Source organism: Wyeomyia smithii, chromosome 3, assembly GCF_029784165.1.
Source record: "Wyeomyia smithii strain HCP4-BCI-WySm-NY-G18 chromosome 3, ASM2978416v1, whole genome shotgun sequence".
Taxonomy (NCBI): Eukaryota; Metazoa; Arthropoda; class Insecta; order Diptera; family Culicidae; genus Wyeomyia; species Wyeomyia smithii.
Genome location: NC_073696.1, coordinates 109568958 through 109592155, shown reverse-complemented (window position 1 = coordinate 109592155; position 23198 = coordinate 109568958). Strand labels below are relative to the sequence as shown.

Here is a 23198-nt window from a genome sequence, read left to right as displayed (position 1 = left end):
CTGTCACTATGCCACCGAAGAAACTAAGAGCCCAGTAATTCTCCCGAAACACCCTGTGACCACCCTGATAATTACCCACTATCATGAAAAATTTCACCATCAGAACCACGCAGCCATAGTGAACGAACTGCGTCAACGATTCGTGATTCCTCGCATTCGCGTTCAGTATACGGCTGCAAGAAAGAGCTGCCAGCGATGTAAAAATGAATCCGCGATCCCCCAACCTCCAATCATGGCAGACCTTCCAGAGGAACGACTTGCTGCCTACACACTGCCCTTCACCCACGTTGGGGTGGACTACTTTGGTCCCATGGAAGTTGTAATCGGAAGAAGAGCGGAGAAGAGGTGGGGAATGATCGTTGTGTGTCAAACAACACGAGCAATCCACATTGAGTTAGTGAACTCGCTGAGCACCGATTCGTGCATAATCGCGCTGCGAAACTTTATGAGCCGACGCGGAACTCCCAGGACCATTCGGAGCGACCGGGGAACCAACTTTATTGGTGCAAGTCGAGAACTCAAAAAGCTGTATGAGACAGTTGATTACGACAAGGTCATTAAAAAATTCGTAACCGCCGAGACTAGTTGGCATTTCAATCCGCCTCTGGCTGCTCATATGGGTGGTAGTTGGGAGCGCCTAATTCGAAGTGTGAAGAAAAACCTGACTGCCATTTCCCCTTCACGGAAACTGTCCGAAGAAGTACTGAGAAGCCTGCTCATGGAAGTCGAAATGACGCTTAACTCTCGACCGCTTACGTATGTGCCAATCGACAATGAATCGTCACCCGCACTTACGCCCAACCATTTTCTGTTGGGTTCCTCCGACGGCACGAAGCCATTCACCTTATTGGATGACAGCGGAGTTTTCCTCAAGCAAAACTGGCGTACATCTCAAGCATTGGCCAACCAGTTCTGGAAGCGCTGGTTATCCGACTACCTACCTGAAATTACCAAACGGACAAAATGGTACGTCGATTCGAAGCCGATTGCTCTAGACGACGTGGTGGTTATCGTAGATCCCAACCTGCCTAGAAACTGTTGGCCGAAAGGTAGGGTCATTGCTACACACCCTAGCAAAGACGGTCGTATCCGATCAGCTACAGTAAAAACAAGAAGTGGCATCTATAATCGACCCGTGACTAAACTGGCGGTTCTGGACGTTCGATGCGGAGAGGAGCAAACCTACCAGAGGAATAGTTTACCCGGGGGGAGTGTTGGCCATCCCTAGCTGGCCGCGCACTCACGATCCAGTGTGCCCCTCGATTGATCGAGCGAGATCGATTTAACACGATCGCTTGTGACGGATGACTGACAAGACGGTAGGTCTGTCATCGGCTGGGTAAGTGACAATAGAGAGTAACAATCTAAAAGCCGATATAACGTGTGCTTGCAGCTCTACCACGAAATATATTGTTCTTAAATACTATTACCTAAATACTTGCGTGAAATTAAACATCTAAATACTTAAAACTAATTAGATTAAACTTACCTAGTGAGTATTCCTACTTAAAATTATATTACATCTATACTTAATATAAAAATCGTTATTATAGAGTGCTTATAGAGATAGCCAACCTTAAACATAACCTAGAAGAATCTCTGTTATCTGATTCTAAAAATACGGTTAAAATTATAAGAGGGACTAAACGTGAGTACAACTAAACTTAATAGCCTAATGATCACCTTATTAAAAATTAAAATCTTCACCAATAAACATCAGATAGAAATAAAATGAAAACTTATGTAGATTTAGGTTATACACGATACACAGTTAAACAGATTTAAATAGGCAACAATGTACTACAATATGTAATTTATTTCAGGAAAATTATAATATCCCCGAGACATCGTAAGACTACGTGTTTTTGATATTAAAATTACGGAAGAAACCCCCTCAGTCTGTTGCCACTCGCAACAGTGCCCACCACTGTATTTCAGTAGCTCGAAGCTGGTCCATTCCAGCAGCATTATTGTTTTTCAGCCGGCCAATCTCCTCATCCACCTCCAGAAGCTCGGGGGCTGGAATCCTGATGTCTTCTGCTCGTGCACCAAGATCAGTTGTCATACCGTCCTCGCGTTCTACTGCATCGCCGTTTAGGTGCTCGTCGAAGTGCTGCTTCCACCTTTCGATCACCTCACACTCGTCTGTAAGGAGGTTGCCGTCCAAGCTCCTGCACAAGTTGGCTTGCGGCACGAAGCCTTTACAGGAACTGTTCAGCTTCTCGTAGAACTTCTAGAACTAGAGTGTCGTTAGCTTGCTATAGCTATTCCATCGCTACGCGATCCCAGTCCTCTTGCTGGCGCTTCTTCCTTCGGAGGACCGAGTTTTGGCTGTTCCGTGCCTGTTGGTATCGTTCCACGTTCGCTCTCGTACAGTGTTGCAGCATTCTCGCCAGTGCTGCGTTCTTCTCCTCGACTAACCGTTTGAATTCGCCATCAAACCAATCATTTCTCTGATTCGGAGCCGTTGTACATAGTAGCGCTACAACGGTGCTACCTATGCCGGATCGGATGCTCCTCCAGCCATCTTCAAGAGTAGTTGCGCCAAGCTGCTCTTCCGTGGGTAGCGCTGCCTACAGCTGTTGCGCGTATTCCTGTGCAGCCTCGGTGTCCCGCAGTTGCTCAATATTTGGACGCGGCGTTCGACTTCGGCGGGTGTTATACACCGTCGATAGTTTTAAGTGCATGCACACAGCTACTAGGTAGTGGTCCAAATCTATATTCGCACTGCGGTAGATGCGAACGTTGATGATGTCGGAGAAGAGCCTGCCGTCGATTAGAACGGAGTCGATTTGGTTCTCTGTCTATCGGGTTATCTCCATGTGGATTTGTGAATACTTTTGCGGGGGAAGAAGGTATTCGGACTACCATACACGGGAGGCCGGAAAGTTTACGCACCGATGGCCGTTATCATTAGACACGGTATGCAGGCTATCTGGTCCGATTACCGGTCTGTACATTGCCTGCCGTCCTACCTTATCCCGACATCCCCCCCCCCCCTTCATGTCCTTAATGGCGACTTTCACGTCGCGTCGCGGGCAGCTATCGTAGACCTGCCCCAGCTGCCCTCTATCCTCAACTTGCACATCATTGCGTTGATTGGCTGCCATCCCATCACGCGTTGGCGCATTTTGCCCAGTACTTTGAAGCCGGTTCCCAGCTCGCTGGTGGTGCCACAACTCTGGTAGAGAGTAGCCGCCCGGTGCCCGCTTTTCAATACCTGCTGTCCTGTCCAACAAAGTTCCTGCAGCGCTACGACTTCGAAATCGAAAACAGACTAACAAGCAAACGATAAAAAGTGTGTACAACAGTTTGTGTGCGCAAAAATATACCCTCCGAATTACACCCCTCGTCATGCTGAATGGTAAAGTAAAGTGTGATGTCGCTACCGTCGCCGTGGGGCGAGCTGCATAGCAAATATATTTCAATGTCAGTACACATTTAACTGCATAATATTTTCTCGGTAAAGTAAAATACCGAACTACTTGAAAACATTTTCGTTTACCGTTGTTCCGTAACAAAAATACTGAGAAATCGGAAACCGAATGTGTTTACCGGAATACCGCAAATTTGTTTGCCGAAAAAAATCCGTAAAACAGCAAATTTCCGAGTTCAGTAAACTAAAATACCGAATCTCGGAAGCTTGACATAATTTAACTGAGATCTCGTTGAACCAATAAAGCTTTTACCGAGATTCCGAAAAATATAACTGTCAAAATAACGAAAGATTCACTATCAGTTTTGTTCGTGTTTCGGTTTAGATGTAAAAGGAACAGGTTTCGCGGTTAATTATCATTCCGGAGAAATCTGTTATATTCAGATTAACCTAAAATGTTGAGTAAGTATACAATATTATTTCTCAGATCTTGTTTGTGTTTATTCCAAATATAATACTAAAAGAAAACAATTAATTCTTTCCTTGCTCAATTTTGTAGGTAAACGATTCGCTTCGCAGGATGGAAGTTGCAGTGATGGATGTTGTTTTATTTCCAGGAAGCAACAAAACTCCCCTGTTTCTACCAATGCTGTAATTAGTTGAATCATTTGACAAGATAATTAATAAAATTCTACGGATAATTAATCGTTTTCATCATTTCCTGGATTTATCTTAGAAATCGTAATATGCGTACATCCGTTAATTTTACCGGAATTTTCGTAAAGAATCGAAAGTTGAAATTTCCGAGTCCCGGTAAAATATTACCGAGAATCTCGTTAAAGTTTGACAAGTTGTCAATTGTTGATTTTACAAAATCTTGGTATTTTGATGTATTACCGAGTTTTTTACCGAGATCTCAGCTCGGTAATTCATTTAACCGTACTCGGTTATATTATCTAAGTGTGTAGAATAAAAAAATTCAAATCACCGATTAAAGTTTTTGCTACACTTAATTGAAAACTGGTGTCCAATTCTTTCAGTTTGTTGAAGAGAAAACTGAGTGTTAGGCAGGCATTGGACGCGGAAACTATTTGCTATATTCGGTACGGACTTTCAGGGCAAAATATTTTTTACACTACAGTAAATATTTGCTGTTTACTTGAGCGGTAGCAAACCTATTCGCTTTTTTTTTCATTTTAATATATTTGCTATGCCATTGTGATATTTTTCAAATTAACTGCGTCTCAAATCTAGTTTTCATTGACAGAACAACATTTCAAACCCTTTTTGAGTTTATATCATTATTGATTAGAACGTGAGATTCTGAGGAAGAATTTTAGTTACCTAATTAACTACATTATTTTGTTATTTCCCCGTTCGGTGGTTTTTTTGTGACCGAGACTATCCGAAAGAAAACGATGGAATACTAAATAATCAGTTCAATACGACTTAAAATAAGTCAGTCTTAGAACATTTGAATGCTTACTAATTAACATGCAAAGATGATTTTTACGTTGAAATACTATACTGACTTTGAGTTTAATTAAATGACTTATTCCAGGTCGCATCAGTTTGACGTATTTAATTTTATTGCAATATTGCATAAGAAACTATAGTCAATCTTACAAAATTTTTCGCGGAACTCGGGAATCCCGGGATCCCGGGAATCAAAATTTCTGTTCCCGGGATCCGGGAACCGGAAAATCGTACCCGGGATTGCAAACCCTAGGCCATCCCCAACCCACTGTCACACCGGGGGACCATCGTGTCAGCTCTGTTTATAGTCCCACGCTGCCACCAGGGCGTTGATCAGCCGCTCCTAACATGAAGATCAGACGCTGTTTTGTGCCGCACCATCTAGGTCAGCGGTTCTCAACCTTTTTTTGTCCGCGCACCCCTTGGCGGTATTTTTCATATCGATTGTACCCCCTGGCTTGAAATGTTCTCGCAGAGTGGGAGCGAGTAGTGGTAGATCATGTTGTGGAATCTAGTTCAGGTTTCAAATTGAACTATTGTTTGTTTAATTGCTACTGTCATGTTTTAAGAGCAAGATTGAACAGCAAATTAAGTGTTATAAAGAAAAATTGCTTTGGCCGCCATTACTGATTTTTCTTTCGCGTACCCCCTGAAGGCTTTCGAGGACCCCAAGGGGTACGGGTAGGTTAAGAACCGCTGATCTAGGTGAACTGACACTCGGGTTGGCGAAGCATTTCCTCTACCGCCGTAATATGGTTTACGCGCGATCATTGGCGTCTTCTCACTTCTCACTTCTGGGTGACAACATTGCCCAGGCAACACCAACCAGGTGTATCCATGTTTCAACTGGCAGTCTAGTGTAATCATATGACTCATGGAGGTGTGATACACAAACTTGTGATGGCCGAAGCTATGTTTGATGCTCCTTCCTGGTAGTCAACTCACCATTTGAAGGCTCCCAATTTTCCGATATGCACATGATAAATGGTGGTGAAAAATATCAGTCACAGTTACTTTGGAAACAAAAATAACGATATTTTAAGTTGAAATTTATTAATTTTGGCCCAACAGATGAAATTTACTAATTTTGCTCTCATCCGATCATCATTCGACTGATTTCAGTTTGATATGTAACACAAGGTAAAAACCACGCCTATGGCATCGCGCCATGTTTCAAGGGCTCAACATATGTGTAAACGAGATAGCATATCACCGCCTCTTTTCATACATCTTTATGTTACTGCTGACAGCGGGCACAAACTAATTTGAGCCCATGACACGAGTTCATTGTCATTCACTGTTACTCGGTATAGGGATGACAACGGCTCGGTAAAAACCTAGCTCTAGAATAAAAAAAAAATGTTCTTCTTTATCATCGTAATAAATACATGGACGTACGCTAGCGCTAATTACGAAATACAAGACACAGCGCGAGCACGGCAGCAGATAGTGCTAAAATTACTAACATAAAGTACTGGGGTACTGGAAACACCCGAGTGATAGTTTTATTGAACATTCGTTCAATGTTTTATGTCAGTTAGTCTGTGCTACTACTATACCACCTATAAACAACCACTGCATACAAATTTTGATTTTCATGAAAAAAATAAGAAATATTATTTTTAACGACAGGTGATATTTAAGTTATGTGTTATCAACCAACAACAAAAAAACTACCCACCACACCCTTCTGCATTACGTTATATTTAAATGGGCCCAAATAAGACAGGGCCACCGATAATCTCGATAACTATTCACCTTATCTCAGTTACTTTGAAAATTGACAAGTTATCGTTGCCCACCACTGACAGTAGATAAATCAGCATTCGCAGCCATTTTGTACGTTTTGGGCGTTGAGTTTTGCTTCCGCTACGTACGTGTATTCATGTTGCATCTCGCTCGCACCATCGCAGAAACCGTATCGTTCCTTTCGTTCAGCTCGGCTCATTACTGTATTTTTTCCTAGCGATTCGATTCGAAGTTGGTTCGATTTTGCTGACTAGAAATCTTTGATTTTTGCTTGCTATTTTGCGTATCAGGTAATAAAACCAGTGAATTCGAGTGTGTTATATTATTCTCCAACAGGATAAAGTGAAGTTTCTGGTGACTTGCGTAGATGAAAGTGCTGTTTTGCCCAAAAAAGGTTTTTAGTTCTTTCGAGAAGAAAAAAGGGGAGATTTCTTTTTCTGCATTCCCTTCGCTTGCTGTGTCTCGTTCTCCACCCTTGCAACACTTTGTGTTGTGTGCGAGAACGGCTTGTTCCTCCACTGGTTGCAGCTGAAAACCCCTTTTGCCAGCCAGCAAAGCAGCAGTTCAGTGTTTGCAGAAATTTATTTTTCGTCGTCAACGACACCAACACAGCTTGGCCGCAATCCCGTCAGTCCGTCTATCAGTTGGTATGGGCGAAAACATAACGGAAGGAAAAAGAAAACGGACTCCGGAGCTGTTTGCACAACTACTGATCCGGACAGAAATACAAGTTTTCTTCAGTGACAGCTTGTAGTGCAATATTCAATAATCAGTAAACATCTTTTAGGTTTGACCATTTAAATATAATACTTGTCATTATCTTTTGGAGCATGTAAGTATTAAAAATTTGTTATAATACAAAACATGGAATACTAATTGAAACAGCTGATTCAAATTTTATTGATCCATCTTCTGCGATGGTTTCCAAAGATTCTTTTGTTCTACTATAGTATTTAATTATTCCCCCAACAACAGAAAAAATAGTATTTGAAGCATCATGAAGCAAATATTAAACTATTTTGTTATAAACTTTTATTGGCGAAAAATTGAATAATGTACAGTCAAACCTGTTTTTATGCGAGGGATAGGGACCGCACAAAATAAATCGCATAAAAAAAAATCATTTGAAACTTCACGTGCAGCTACAAAACAATATTTTTTCACAGCATTATTGACAAAAAAACCCTTTTTATGCGGTGGATAGGGACTGCATAGAAAAAAATCTCAGTTAAATATAAGTCGAAAGTTGTTGATTCTGATTAAAAATAGCTATGAGAACAATTTTAAAACATCGGATTGATAAACGAAACTTTTTTAAACATACTAATACTTTCAACCGCTTTCCTTCGTAGGCAAGCAATTCGTGACTTTTTCTACGTAAAACTGGCTCAAATAGTAATTTTTGGACGCCACACCCCTTGTAATGCGTTGGAATTCATTCCAAGAAAAAATGGCTGAAAATGTCGGAAGTGATCCTTTTTTATATACCGCACAAGAAAAATCGCACAAAAAAGTAATCGCATAAAAAAAGTCGCACAAAATAGATTTTGCACAAAAACAGGTTTGACTGTATCAGTTTCCACCGTTGATAATGTTTGTACGTCTTGGTATTGATTGCAGCACATTTCACCTCCCGAAAGTGAGTTTTAATGAAAATCTCACGAAGTTTTTTTTTTTTGATAAATTCAATTTGAATTGTAAAAAAAATGAATTAAGTATAATTGACCAGTTTTCAAAGAAAAAGGTAGATGGCATATTTGAATATAAAAAAAGAAGTGCTCGATTGCTTATTTGAAGGACGTAATAATTCAAATTTAATTCCCTGATCTTTTGAGAGTTTCACTAAACTGCCAGTTGCAAATATTTTGCGATACTTCAGTAACTGTTCCAGTAACTGTTTAATCTCGAGCAAAGTAAAATAATCGCAAATCACTATTTTACAGGGTGTCACGGTGAAAGTGATACACCTTTTTCATGCCATTAAAACTTAAACAGTTGAATATTTCTTCTCTGGGTATTTTTTATTATCATGGAAAAATATTGAAGTTACAGTTGAATCACTTCAATTCAAATCTCTCGCCTTTGCATTTGATCCTGACCCGCAAACGCTTCTCAAAATTATCACAAGCCGCACGCACGACTTTGATCGCTATTCATCCTAGATTTTCACTAAACGGTTCTTAAAAGTGTCGTGTTTTACTTCACTCAGCTTTCCTAGCATGTACCCCCAAATTCTGAAGTCCAATGGATATTCAAGTCGAAGAGGATGCGGGTCATTTAGGGGTGCTGATAAATGAAGGTGAATTTTCGTTGCATCACTTCTGAACAACCAATGTCTTATGCGCTGGCGCTGAGTCTTATTGAAAGCAGAAACTTTCTTCTCCAAATAATTCCTTGGCATAAAGCAGCGAATGGTCATTAATGACGTGTTGTAGATCGTATTCATCATTAATTTTAACACCCATGTTGATGAATAGCAGGGGTAATTTTTTTCTGTTGTATATTGCTCCCCAAATCTTCACAACTGAAGCATTCTGGAATCGATTCACTCCTCTGTTATCTTTTATGGAATACAAGCCGGACTCGATTATCCGAAAAAATTTTTTTTTTTGATATTCGTTTTCATTTTTATTCCATCTCTCCTGGCATATTTGTGACCATTTATGTCACTTCCAGCATGTTTGGGACATGTTCGAATTGAGTGAAAATAATCAATGTCAAATTTATTTGTTTTGCTTCTCAAGATTTTACCCCTTTTCGCCTCAAAAATAATTTCCTGTTACGCCACTGCATCATACAAGTAAAATAGATAAAGGAAATATTTATTTTATGTTCGTTAATAGCAAATTTGAATGTTTTTTCTGTGATTCGATTATCCGAAATGAAAATTTTTTGATGTTCCGGATAATCGAGTCCGACCTGTATCACGAAAACATGCAACACACGATCATCAGTGAGCAACTTTTATATTTAAAAAAAAAAAAAATATGTTGTGAGCAGTGTGCGTTTTAAGTAGCAGATCTGCCAACTCTGTTGGTAATCTTTCTGCGAGATAATCCGTGAATCTTTTGTTTCTTGAAAGCTCCGTATCCAACGTCATTTTTGATTATGTGTCATGTTCATTCCACAAGTCATTTCTCTTGCCGATCGGGCTGGATTTCGCCAGATACGTTCTTTAACCGCTTTGGTCACCGCACATTCGCACACTCCGTTTTTTACCCGTTTTCTGCTTTGATACAACATTTCCAGTTTCCTCGAATCGTTTGACGGTCCTATAATCTGTTCAAATTCAGATGCGAAAGCTTTCTTCTGATCTGTATGTTGCTCATTCCAGCAAGATATAAACTGCGGGCCGTTCCTAAACCACGTGGTCATATTTTGATCACTTTTTATACCCCCCGTACCCCCCCGTGGTCATTCGTGGTGTTTTGGCCAACACATTGTGGAATGAAACGGCAGATGAGCTTGCAAAACAAGGATCTAACCACAGATTATTGCCCCAGAACTTTTTTGCGGTTCATCGAACTGCAGTAAAAATGGAACTGAAACGTTGGGAAAAACGAAAGGTGATGTCCAATTTGTCAGATGTCAAAAAGTATGCCCAATCTGAGTCACTAAACAACAAATGAAAGTCATTCCAAAAGGACTCTTTGTACCGTAAACTGGGGTGACTTTGATCACCGGGGTGACTTTGATCACTGTACCTCTTTTTTGAAAATGTTGTAAAAAAGCGCTCGTAGTGCTTGGGATTTGTCGTAACCTTCACTGATTGTGTGGATATATGTTAACGTTGCTACTATTCATGCATTTCCTGCTATTTAAAAAGTGTTTTTCATGCTAAATATCAATTGAAAATAAAGTGTATTTTTAGCGATTTTTGTTGCATACAAACAATCTGTCCAAGCAGGTTCAAAACAACAAGTTGCAATACGTAAAGTTTTCTTATTTTGTTCCCAGATTAGTTCATAAGATGAACAAATGTTATAACAATACATTTTATTGTTATTTTTGCAAGTTTTTCCTCGAAGGCAATGTTGAGTCCCAATATTCTCCACAGCGTATTACATATTTCTTCTTAATAAAAACCCAAGACGTGAAGTAACATGCAAATTTGGACAATTGCATAAGTCATATTCCTCGTGGACTAGTTTTTGATGATTTTAGAATACCTTCCCTCTCAGTAGATAATCATTCATATATATTCTAAAAATTTTGTATGAAACTTGGACATTCGCCATTATGAACTGTTCACGTAGAATGTGAATGGCCCCCAAAATGCTTTCCGTATTTAAAAACTCTTTTAAGTCGTTTTAGGCTGTTCGATTTAGTGAAAGTAGCAAAGTGTTACTTCAAATTCATCAAAACAATGAAGTGATCAAAGTCACCCCGGAATGATGATTGGTATAAAATTTTTAGAGCATATTTAAAAACAGCAAAATTGTTGCTAAACTTTTGAAGTAGTGACTGAATCTTTCTCAGTGCATGCCAGTACTTATTTTAAAAATATCAAAGAATATTGTTTTCAGTATATTCTAAAAATATTTGAGATACAATCAAAAAAGTGATCAAAGTCACCCCAGTAATACGGTACTTACGTAGGCCTAGTAACGGGGCACTGTCCGAGAGGATTTTATTAAAAAAATGCTGGCCGGGTTCAGGATGATAAATGTCGCTTTTGTTATACGGAAGGCGAGACATCGAAACATCTATGGTGGAGCTGTGGTGCATTATTTGAACGTAAATCAAGGTTTGATGACAGTGGCTATTTACAGCTTATAGAGATTTGGTCTTTGAATCCCGGAAAGGTGATTGGTTCCAAAAGTCATATCTTAGTTTACATGGAGCGTGTTGGTGCAGGTGTCTGATCACTTATTGCGTATTTACAAGAGGACACGTATAGTAAACAAGGATATATTACAAAAGTTCAAACTGTTCGCTAACTGCCCGAAAAGTAGTTCCCTTTTTCTCAGTTATCGAAATTAACTTAACGCTTAAATTAACGCTAATTGGGATGTCAATTAAAACGTTAACAAACTTCGAGGGGGATTTTGATAAATAGCGAGCTAACGTTGTTTCGCGACAATTTCATGAAAGATTTCCGTACACAAAGTTCGATTGGTGTTGTTACTGTTCATGTTGTTACTGGATCCCCAAACTAAAAGACCAAATTGAAAGGTTAACCGTGAACCCATGAAGGAGCGGCATCTTCCTTCAATTTCCTTATTCACATGCCCCCCGTTCATTTCGATTTCTAACGTCAATTGTTTTTTTGACTGAAAATTGTCCTAATTAGCGAGAGCCCAGTTAAAACGCGGCCAGCTAGCAAATTTAAGGGAAAATATCAAAACTGTAGCTTCTAAATTAATATTTTTTGCCGCTTCTATGAAACAGCAAGTGGTAAATAAATTGCCATAGTTTTGTTCTCAGATATTGAGTCCTTAAGAAATTTTATAAGACATATTCTCAAAGGTTTTTATTCAACATGCAACCAGAAAATATTTCGATATATTTCAATCTTGCATATGTTCATAACTCCTTATTGGATACGAACTGTCATATAGATAAAATGATAATTATTCATCTCTTTAGAACATTTTTTTTTGCTAAAAGTTAACTAACGTTAGAAAACATTGCATGTTTTTCTTCTCTCGCAACTTGTTGCAACGGTCTAATGTTTCTCCCGTTTTCTTTCACTGCGTATTTATACTGTATCTGGCGTATTTCATTGAATCAAGTTCACACTTGATTGAATGAACCGACTGGTGCTTTTGCCACTTTTTCTCTACTCCCGTTTATGCTACGTACAATCACACACACAAATACCGATGCACTGCTGGCAGAATTGAAATCGGTGTAGTCTAATCAAGGTGTGAGTACATCACCACCACCCAGTACGGATATGATTACAACAATCGTCGCCCTGTACAAATGACAATAATCGACCGCAGAGCGAGACAGTCGCGTTATGGTAACGCTAGTGTTGGTGGTAGCCAAGTGCTACACTATTGTCGGGCTGTGTGCAGTTGCCAAATGTTAAATTGTATTCTAACAAATAAAGGTTACTCTAAACTTGTTTATAAGAGAGTTAGTATTTTGTTATACTTTTACTGTAGGTTAGTTTTGATAAGTTTTATATTCACAAAAAAAATATGCACTAGTGTGTACTATACCACTTGCACATAAATTATATCCTTACATACATTATCGAATTTCTATCTCGATTAATTTACTATTATTGTTTAATTCTATTTTTTTATCTCATTTTTGGATAGAAAAGCACAAATTAGAAATATCAATCGGTTTGTTCAGAATGCAGCTATTCCTCAACTAAAACGTTCATAACGGCTGCTGCCAAACTAACTGGCAACGCTAGTTCGGTGTACGGTTGCATGAATTGATTCACGTAAAAATGTTCAGTCTTTGGGAGCTTTCGAGTATAGTCGGTATGCATAGCGATTTACGATCGTTTTTCGTCTCAGTGTAAAATTGGTTGCTTAGTGGAAAATTTTAATCTTTAGGTAAACCCTTCAAGCAAACGTATATGATTTTTGATTACAATTACAGTTTTATGAACCTAATGTATGAGATGAACCTAAAATATTGAATTCGAGTGTTGCGTAAAAGAGTGCCAATCTCAAATTTCTACAGTGGTTCCATTTCAATTGGGTTTTAACCAAAATTAGGCGATAAACCAGAAAGCCTCAGTTCATACAAAATCGGAAAATAGAAATTGCATCCTATTTATCTGAAAAAAAAAATGCTAAGTTTACTAGTGAACAACGAAACACAGGTGTAGATTAACAAGAGAAGATTGGCTTTTCGAACGGCCTAAACCACAGACTACCATTGATGGAGGTTTTCTCACTTTTTTTTCCATTGTGATGTGTGTATAACAACTAAGCGGAAGAAGGAGAAGAACAAGCAGTCGCGAAAAAATGAGCAGTACAACCGCTGTTGAAATCTGTCAATTTTCTTTCCCGTGAAACGTTCAACCTCCGCGCAGCTGATGGCATAACTTGCGCTCGGGTGTGTGTGTTCAGGTTTGTCAATGTACATGTGCGAAAGTGATAACTGTTTTATTTTTCGCACATTTGAGTCAATAAACAAGCGATGCCTTGTTAGGTTTGCAGTGGGGTTATAAATGGGGATTTGGCGTGTTATCGAATTCGAAACTTCGTTATGTGAATTGATTTCTGGACACTTCGAAGACGCTTTACAATAGTTTGTGCAATGCAGTAGCTTAGGTTAAAATATTCTTTTTTTTTTGTCAAAAAAGGAGGCGAATGTATAACAGTGAGTCACAGTCATCTATACCGGGTACTGTGTTAAATATAAGAGTAAACTTCAATAGCATAGCATGAATCATATATATTACCCTGATATACGATTACATGCACAAGTCAATTTACGATATTAATTATTAGTTATTCTGGCTTATTGGATAGTGATTTATATACAAAACACACAATTTACTGCAGAGTGTTCAAATAATCTCTCAAAACAATACACTATGTGTTTTTTTCTTTGTTTTTGCCCGCAGTAAGCCACAACTGTCAGGCTGAGGCTAAGGCCGATTTCGGCCCATCTCGCCATATGTGTTTTATTTGTAAAACTTGGACCACGTTATGTGTTACAAATGTTATACTCTAACTTCAAAAATGCAATTTTAGATTAGGCCATTTCGCTATTACGCTCTCAGTAATTATTGGAAAATACTATTAACTAGTTAATAATCTTTTTGAAATCTGTGATACATAAACACAAAGTTGAAACTGTTTGTGCATATATGTTAAAAGTATGTGTTTTGACTATAATCTTGGATAATTCAATGTTGAATTTATATTATTGAACCATTGAACTATTATTATTCATAGGAACATGTTTTATACATACATGAGAGAGCTGCATGGTCCGCTTTGACAAGTGAATGATCGTGGGTTATTCGATGTCAAAATGTCTCTTTAAATATGGTTTTATTCTCTCTACTCTCTACTTACCCTTACTTCACGTAAACTTTATAATACCGTGATTTCTTATACCAAAACTAACTAGAAGAATACATAATTGAAACTTCTTTAGGGAATCATAATTGGATAAATTTGGCAGGTGGAACAATGGTGTAGTAGAGCAGTTAGGAAGGTTAAAAACACATACACACAAGCACGGCTGAATAATAAGTATATCAATCACTTACAGTGACCGGCACAAAAAAAGATCCACCCCCAGTAGGAAAATTTTTTTCGAAAAAAACTTGTGTTTTTCTAACACACTTTTATTTCAATTTTTGGAACATAACAGTTGATCGCCTAACTTTATTTTGCTGGAGAAATATTATTGATTTTCATTTAAAAAACATTTGAATAATGTGTTTACTTATTGGCTAGTTTTTTAAGTATGACAGAAAAAAAGATCCACCACAATAATATTTTTTTCCGCGTATTTCACGTTGGTTAACCCCCCGGAGTTGACAATTCAATGTTTTTGTTTATCGAAAACATTTAAAGTAGAGCGCGTAAGACAACTTCAAGTGTTGATTAGAGCTGATTATAAAGTGTGAGAAATGACAGGAGGAAAAATTTTCATGCAGGTCCGAAACCTTATTGTGCGAGATGCTAAGCGTGGCGAATCTCAACGGAAAATAGCGGAAATATTTGGAGTGAGCCGTGGAGTAGTGCAAAAGATCATAGGGAAACATAAAGAGCTCGGTAGTGTTGCTGATTGACCGGGAAGAGGGGCAAAACGCAAAAGCAGTGCGCGAACCGATGACTTAATCATTCGGCAGATCAAGAAAGATCCACGCACAACCGTGCGAGCCATTAAGGAACGGTTGGATTTGACGATCTCTGACCGTACCATTCGACGACGCATAGCAGAAAAGGATTTAAAGAGCTATTTTGCTAAAAGAGACCGATGCTTAGCAAAGTGAACAAAAATAAACGCCTCCTCTTTGCCAAAAACCACATCAACAAGCCCGTGGAGTTCTGTAAGCATGTCATCTGGTCAGATGAGTCAAAATTTGAGCTCTTTAATAAGAAACGGCGACTAAGATTTTGGCGGAAAAGCGATGAGGGGCTCCAGGATAGACATCTTCAGCCAACAATGAAGCACGGCGGTGGGAACATTGTGGTTTGGGGCTGTTTCTCGTGGTTTGGTGTAGAAAATTTGTGCGAAAGCAAAGGTATAATGACGGCAGAAGTGTACATCGACGTTTTGTGTGAGAATTTGGAGGAGTCGATGCTTAAAATGGGACTGGAGAAAAGTTATACATTTCAGCAAGACAACGACCCAAAACACACAACGAAGGAAACACGTGCATTCTTCCGGTCAACCCGAATCAAATCAATAGAATGGCCACCCCACAGCTCCGATTTGAATCCAATTGAAAATCTCTGGGCCATACTCGACAACAAGGTGGATAAAACAGGGGTAACAAACAAAAAACATATCTTGCAGCCCTAAAAAAGGCTTGGGACGATTTGGACCCACAGCATCTCTGGAACCTCGTTGAAAGCATGACAAAGCGTCTTCAATTGGTGATTGAGGCCAAAAGAGGTCATATTAACTACTAGTAGTTTGTTTTGATTCGTTTGAACTATTGTTTTGTTTAAAAAAATGAATTGGATTTTTTTTGTCATACTTTAAAAACAAACACAAAAGTGAACATATGTTTTTTAAATATTTTTGAATAAAAATCAGTGATATGTCTAAAGAAAAATTAAGTTTGGAGGTAAACTTTTCTGTTCCATAAATTTAAACCATAGTAAGTTAAAAAAAAGAGCGAGTGGGTTTAAAAAAAATTATATTTTTTTGTGCCGGTCACTGTACCTGCAATAGTGGTATTGCTAGAAACACTGGTATACACAGGCTTTGCCCTAGAGCTCAAACTGGAAAAAATGGAAGATTATGGCGGCGGCCACGTCCTTACGGTCATTAGAGAAGGAAAGAAGAAAGTGTTACAACCGTTGTTGCAAGAGACCGAGTTTACCTCTGCATCTCTAATAACTATAACGGGAAAGGAAGGTACTTTTTATCATCGTGGTGAGTGGCGGATTTTTATACTTTTACCTTTCCCTCTACACGCTTGTTTTAATAGACTCTACTGCTCTTCCTTGTCGAGCCTCGTTTAGTTACTCTGCAGAGTATCGACAATTACAACTCTGTTCGATTATTTTTTCTGGAATTTAGCGTGATGAAAGGGTTAAGTAAGGGGATGGGAAGGAGCCTGAGAATAAACCCATGCATAACAATCCCTCTGACACCGAACAATCTGATTCTACTAAGATTCGTACTAATGACCATTTGCTTGTCAAGGCGGACTGTAACCTTGAGGTTACGAGATCCCCTAGAGTTTTCTCGTAAGCAAACGTAGAAGCGACGAATCCGGCGAGCAATTACTCTGTAGCCTTTTGACGCATTTCGGCATTTACAGGAGGTACCAACATTCACAGGAATGGTTGAAAAGCTGTAATCTCTTTTAGGGCAACTTGTTTGAGCTCTAGGGTAACTCTTTTTTCGCTTTTGCCGACCAGTGTAGTAGAAGTTCGGCATACAGTAAACATCGGAGCAAAATCACAGTGATAAATTCATACCTATAGTGAAAAAAACATATTACACATAAACAGATCAACGTATTCAATATATGTTTCGTTCAAAAACTATGCATAGAGATATGTCTCATGATCAGGTTAGGTTAGGTTAGAACGCGTTTTCGACGCATGTTTAAAAAAATATAATTATTTTTCTGCTTAACAAAAAATTGTTAATTATTGTTTTTATTAATGGTTCACTGTTCAGAGTGGCGATAACCTGGTCAAATCTGAAACATCGGGCTATGACAAAGAAATTTTTTTATCTTCTGGGAAATCTGGCAATATCAAGGAAACTGGCTGAAATAATCAAGGAAAATATTTCAACCGAGAAGCGTTTCTTTTTTGTAAACGGCTATTAGCGCTAGAACTATTTTATTTTTAAGCCTAAGAGACTGATATGTTTTATCTACTGTTAAGTTTCATTGCCGATCGAATACTTTTTTCAATGGGATTTCAAAGCTTATTTTCAGATCGTATAACATTTCCCTGAAAACCGTTATCCCAAAAACTGTTTTTCCGAAAGATGTTACCCCGAATGTACCGATTCGCCGAATACCATTTTTCAAAACATTTACTCCCGAATGTACTAATTCCCCGAAGTGGCCGGCCCTTCCGACGGCTTGCGGCTGTATTGTTTTGGATCATCTGGGTGACGTTAACAAGAGTTACAAGCCTGTAAATTCAAATATTGCTCAAAGGGCCAAAAATTTCCATTCTTAAACAAATATTACGTTTATAGGATTTCACGCCAACTAGTCATCTGGATGGTGGCAGAACCCTCTCAGAATTCAACAAAATTTTGTGGGTATGTAGGCCTTACAACCCTAAATATTTGCATATTATTTTTGGAAAATTTATCTGAACTATCATTTAAAGAGGGCAATGATAAGAAAATGAGAAAAGTTGTCGAAGGATGACTTTTTTTGTAAGGTTTGGACCACTGCCACCATTATTTTGATCTTTTCGGTATACATATTCTTTAGTCTAGGTACTCGTGGCAGACATCACTGTTGATGGAAGTGATCGTAGTTGTCATGTTGTACCATTTCTTGCATTTCGACACTGAATTTCGTATGAAATGTGTCACCTCATTGAGATTTGCAGACCATACCTCGAACGGCTTCATAGTTTCTTCTCCAAAAGCTCTTATTCTGCGCTGTATTAGTGTACTACATTGGCAGAGTATTCAAGTGATGCTTACTCGGACAATGTCCTGTAATTGTCCATAGTTCGTTTTTGTTTGCTCTTCGACTGGCGTAGCCCTACTGAGCATATCCAGTTCTCTTGTATTGTCCGATGTTCCCAGGTTTCCAATTCTGCTTTAAGGGCGCTTGATGACAACCCACAGAACAAACGGGCCTATAAAATCGGTACATCACCCCTGTCTGGTTAACGTATCGGCTTATTCATTACCTTCCACTCCGCACTGACCAGAAACCCAGTATAACGCGACTTGGTTCCTCTCTGCCAATTGTCTCAGTGAAAGGATGTACTCCCATACTAGCTTGAAGGTACATGTGAAGGCTTTCTGTTGCTTGGCTATCCTATATTTCCTAATCAAAAAGGCTTGGGCACATTCATACATTGCAAATATTTCGATCTGGAACACTGTAGGTTGACGACCCATCGGTATCGAAATACTTATTTCTAAACTATTTACACCTGCTCCGGTTGAATTGTTTATTTTTTGAGCCATCTGTGTAGAAGACGACAGAGCCTGCCTTTTTGAAGAATGACTTTTGGAAAAGTATCGGATCTTTTATAGAAAAATACTAACAAAATCAAATTTGAAATTAACAAACTGGAAAAAAAAATATTTGAAAAACAAAAGGTTATTTTTGAGTAATTTCGATAGAAATGTATAAATGCCTTAAACTTTTCTAAACAAACCAAAGTAAGTTCTGTGGGCAAAAAAGTTATTCTAGCAAAAACATAGAAACAAAAACACACAAATCCGAAAAATAAAATTAATGAATACTTTTGGGGTCATCCCTGACTGTATATAAATTTTTCACCACCCTAACTGTATATAAATTGAATGTTGTTTCATTGTTCTGAACTGCAAACTAACTCTTTTTGATTGAACTTTAACATTTATGGCAGTGAAGGGTGTTTCCACTTAAAATCTGCACAGATAAAATTCGATCTCGAAACTCGCGTTTTTATCCAATTGCCACAAAATCTTCAGAGAATATAAAAAATCAATAGGAGCTTGTTCTGGTATCCTTCATTTATTTTATTTCACCTGTTTAACCGAATGCTCGAACCTTAGCTTTAACCCCAACCAAAAGATTCTGCACGACTACAGAATCAGTGTATTAACCCATGCCTCTTCATTCCTTCGACATTCTTCACAACTTTAGGTCGTTTTAGAAGGTGTCCCTTCATAATTGCCCAGTACTTCTCGATCGGGCGCAGTTTCAGAGTGTTTAAGGGGTTTAGCTCTTTCGGCACAAAATCGACTCCGCTCGCCTTGTACCACGCTACCACCTCCTTGGAGTAGTGGCAGGATGCCAAATCCAGCCAAAAGCGTCGGACCATCATGAGCCTTGAGGAAAGGAAGGAGTCGCTTCTGGAGGCACTCTTTCACATACACTTGACCATTCATAGTGCTACCGATGACGAACGGAGTGCTCCGCTTTCCGCACGTGCAGAAAGCTTGCCAAATTAGAAAGAAGTTTCTTTCTAATCCTGAGCTCCTCAAGAACATCAAACTTATCCTTGGCCGTCACGTACAGGTTTCCAGGAATCTGCTTAAAGTCTGCCTTGATATACGTCTCATCATCCATCAGGCAACAGTGTGGCTTGGTCAACTTTTGATCATACAGCTTCCGCGCACGATTTTTCGCGGTCGTATTTTGCTTTTCTTCTTGGTTTGAGGACATCTGGACCTTAAACGAATGTAGTCCGGCTCATGTTTTGGTCTTCTCCACGAAAGACTCATTAAAGTGCAACTTTTTCGCCACATCTCGGACCCAGGCGTTTGGTTTGCGTTTGAAGACAGTAACCACCCGTTTGTGATCGTTTTCGTCAAGTTGAGTGTTTTTCGTCCAGATGTAGGCTTCCGATCCACAGTCAGACGTTCTCTGAAACGTTTTATTATACCGGGCACCGCAGAATTCGCGATTCCTAGCTTTTTCCTGATGGCGGTGCAACAGATGCTGAAGTACTCGTGCAAAACTTTATCGCGAAGTGCTCTTTCGACGACATTTTTAAAACTAGCGCACCTGATAAATCGAATAATAGCATTTCAAAAATACATATCAAACTATTTGTACGCAAAATATCATTTAATTTTACCCAATTTATCAAAAGTTAATGCAATATCAGTGTGTGCAGATTTGAAGTGAAACACCCTTTATACAACGCCTAATTTGCAAGACTAAGTTTTGACTTCTTTTATATTTATTATCTTCGATGACTTGAGCAGAGCTAATAAAAATAGAAATAAACATGTTATCACTTTCACAAGCCTTTCTTTGGGGTGTGTTTATAATAGTTTCTATTTTTGTGTCATTGTAATCAGCTGTGTCAACAATATTGATTTACCTATCAATTATACATTTATATTGTAATCTCCACGTAACGATCTGCTGTATTGTACGTTGGAAGGGGATAACTGAAGCTTCTCGTACTGTCAGTATCCCTGTTGTTATTTTCTCCTATATATTTGTTTACGTATGACACTAGCAGGCGCATTAAGCTTGTTGAGACGTTTAATTAAATTTTATATTTATCGAAATTATACCTACATTTTTGTAGTGGGTGGCTGTGCCCAATAAGCACGAAGGTCAGGTTCCAAGAGTACTCTTTTAGTAACTACTTAGTTTCTTTAAACAATTTGTTTTATTGGTAGATGTACTGTTATACGATATCATTGTTTACAGTTCGTGGGGAAACCTTTTTAATGTTTCCAATCTTATCACTTGGTGATATGTGGCTCGGTGATAACAGAGTTTTCAAAGTAACGTACAAGGGCGAACGTGGCATTTCGTTATCATCGATATTATCAATTCGTTATCAATCGATGTAGTTCAAACAATTAAAAAGGATTGTTTTTATAGGTACTTGAAGGTACTATTAACTTTCCATTAACAGAAATATCTTGAAACTCCTGTTATTCTCCTGCTTTCAATTATAATATAAAAATATTAGTAAATCATGAGTATCACTATCGAAGCGGCAGTGTTTATTGACATTTTGGACAGATAAATGTGGTTACGGCGTCATCAGCAACTTGAGCATTTGCGTCGTTCTGTTGTCGCAACCAGTTTTTCAAACAAGTGTTCAATCTCATTTTTTTTGGGCCATAATCGAAACACGTACAGAAAGCGGGTATTATCATCTAACTGCATGTATAACCTATAGAAGGAATTATTCCAGCTTATGCTGACGTCGTTATCACATTTTAGCGACTCAAGCACAATGTTTGTATTTTGCTACGCAAAAAGTAAGGCGTAGCAAAGCGTTGCACTTATTTTTGGAACATGACTGGGGAAGTACCGATTAAGCTAGATAATATTTCTCTAACCTTGGGTAATATTTCAAAGAGAAACATCTTAAGTAAAACCAAATAAATTTGCAATTGAATTTATTCTCAACATCAATCATGGTTAGCACTAGTGATGGGAAACTTATCGATACTTATCGATAATATCGATAAATGCTGGACTTCGATATTATCGTTAATTTTCTGACGTCAACGATAATTATCGATATTATAAGGGTGAGCCCAAGTCAGTGCGGCTGGTTACTGGAGGAGACCCAAAAGAAGAAGACCTCACCTACTCTACCCCAGGAGTTACGTTTGCCGCTAGGTATTTGTTGGCTGCTGCTATTCGACAAGATTTAGCATTGTTGGGGGTGGTGTAAAGGTTCGCCCCGGGTGTCACTGAGTTTCTGAGAAATAATGGTAACTAAAAAGGTGTTTATAGTTTTTAGTTTCCTAAGAACAGATGAATTCGACAGCTTAGTACTGGAGAACTTTAAAAAAAATCCAAACTTTTTGCACCATCTCATAGAAAGCAATGATACGAAATTGTAATGAAATGCATTTTCTTTGGCTTGCCAACTCTCATAATATGATAGACATGCATAGCGGCAGTCGATTGGTAATTCTCTGCTAATTGTTTAGTTTAACTTGGAACTGTTTAAGTTTAAAGTATCTGTTACCCAACAAACAATTTTTAGTTCCAAAAAAAATCCAAATCAACGAAATTGTTGCGCCAAGAAAGTATCCTGATTTATACAAGGGGTAGACAAAATAATTGAGATAAATTAAATTCTCTCGAATTTTAAATGACCAGAACTTTACGAAAAATGAATCAATTTTGATAACCGGTTTCATTGAACTGGAAAACAGTATTATATTAGTATTACTTGGGTACTTGGTGTGACCAACCTACACCTAAAATGTTTCGGATTTCAAGAGTGTGATTTTTGCAACGCATAGAACGTTTTAGGCAACTAAACTGTCTATCTAAAATTTTTCATTTTAAAAAAAATCAGAGATCACCGATAATTTCTAAAATCATTTTTTGTTTTTAAAATTATATTTTTTTCAGAGTAGGATCTTAAATTCATTTTTTTTATATTTTTTGAGGAAAGTTCAGATAATTTTTACTAAGATATATTGATTCATAAGAAAAAGGTTCAAATACAGTTAGGTTTTCTTGTGCGGGGGATTCATGCCTCGTGAAAAAACCATGTTAATTCAGAAATCCGCTTGAAAAACCGCTTTAATTCAAAAATTCGCGTAGAAAACCACGTTAATTTTAAAATCTGCATAAATAACCTTTTAGAGAAAATCCGCGTGAAAATAATCTGACCTTTTCAAATGTTAATCCAGATAAATTTTCAAACGCAAGTTTGCAAAGTAGCTTGGGGATCATTCAAATAATACATAACGCTCTAGAAGGTGGGGGGGTATTCAGCGGAGCGTTATATTGCATGTGGCAAACATGTAAAATTGCGTTACATGGGGGTGGGTGGGTATTGAAAATTGCCAA

At 38.3% G+C, this 23198-nt stretch overlaps 2 protein-coding genes across 3 annotated transcripts in view; both read left to right on the top strand.

The window, feature by feature from the left end:
• The first annotated feature begins 38 nt into the window (after window positions 1–38).
• LOC129726541 (uncharacterized) lies at window positions 39–1761 on the top strand. Its single transcript, XM_055683380.1, has 2 exons — window positions 39–1492; window positions 1554–1761. Exon 1 carries the CDS (start codon window positions 233–235, stop codon window positions 1226–1228), a length of 996 nt encoding a protein of 331 aa, XP_055539355.1. The 5' UTR covers window positions 39–232; the 3' UTR covers window positions 1229–1492; window positions 1554–1761.
• A 4993-nt stretch (window positions 1762–6754) lies between these two features.
• The window catches only part of LOC129726540 (uncharacterized protein DDB_G0283357), a 40463-nt gene continuing 24019 nt past the window's right edge, over window positions 6755–23198 (top strand). Inside the window, exon 1 of one of the 2 annotated variants that reach the window (XM_055683374.1) lies at window positions 6755–6891. The gene's annotated coding sequence lies outside the window, so the exon portion shown is untranslated. Of the gene's footprint in view, window positions 6892–12982; window positions 13120–23198 lie in introns of those variants that run through there. The other variant, XM_055683375.1, reaches the window with a different exon arrangement.

Bases quoted from the DNA above. Each gene is read 5' to 3' on its own strand.
- LOC129726541 (XM_055683380.1), top strand. From the start codon at position 233: ATGGCAGACCTTCCAGAGGAACGACTTGCTGCCTACACACTGCCCTTC.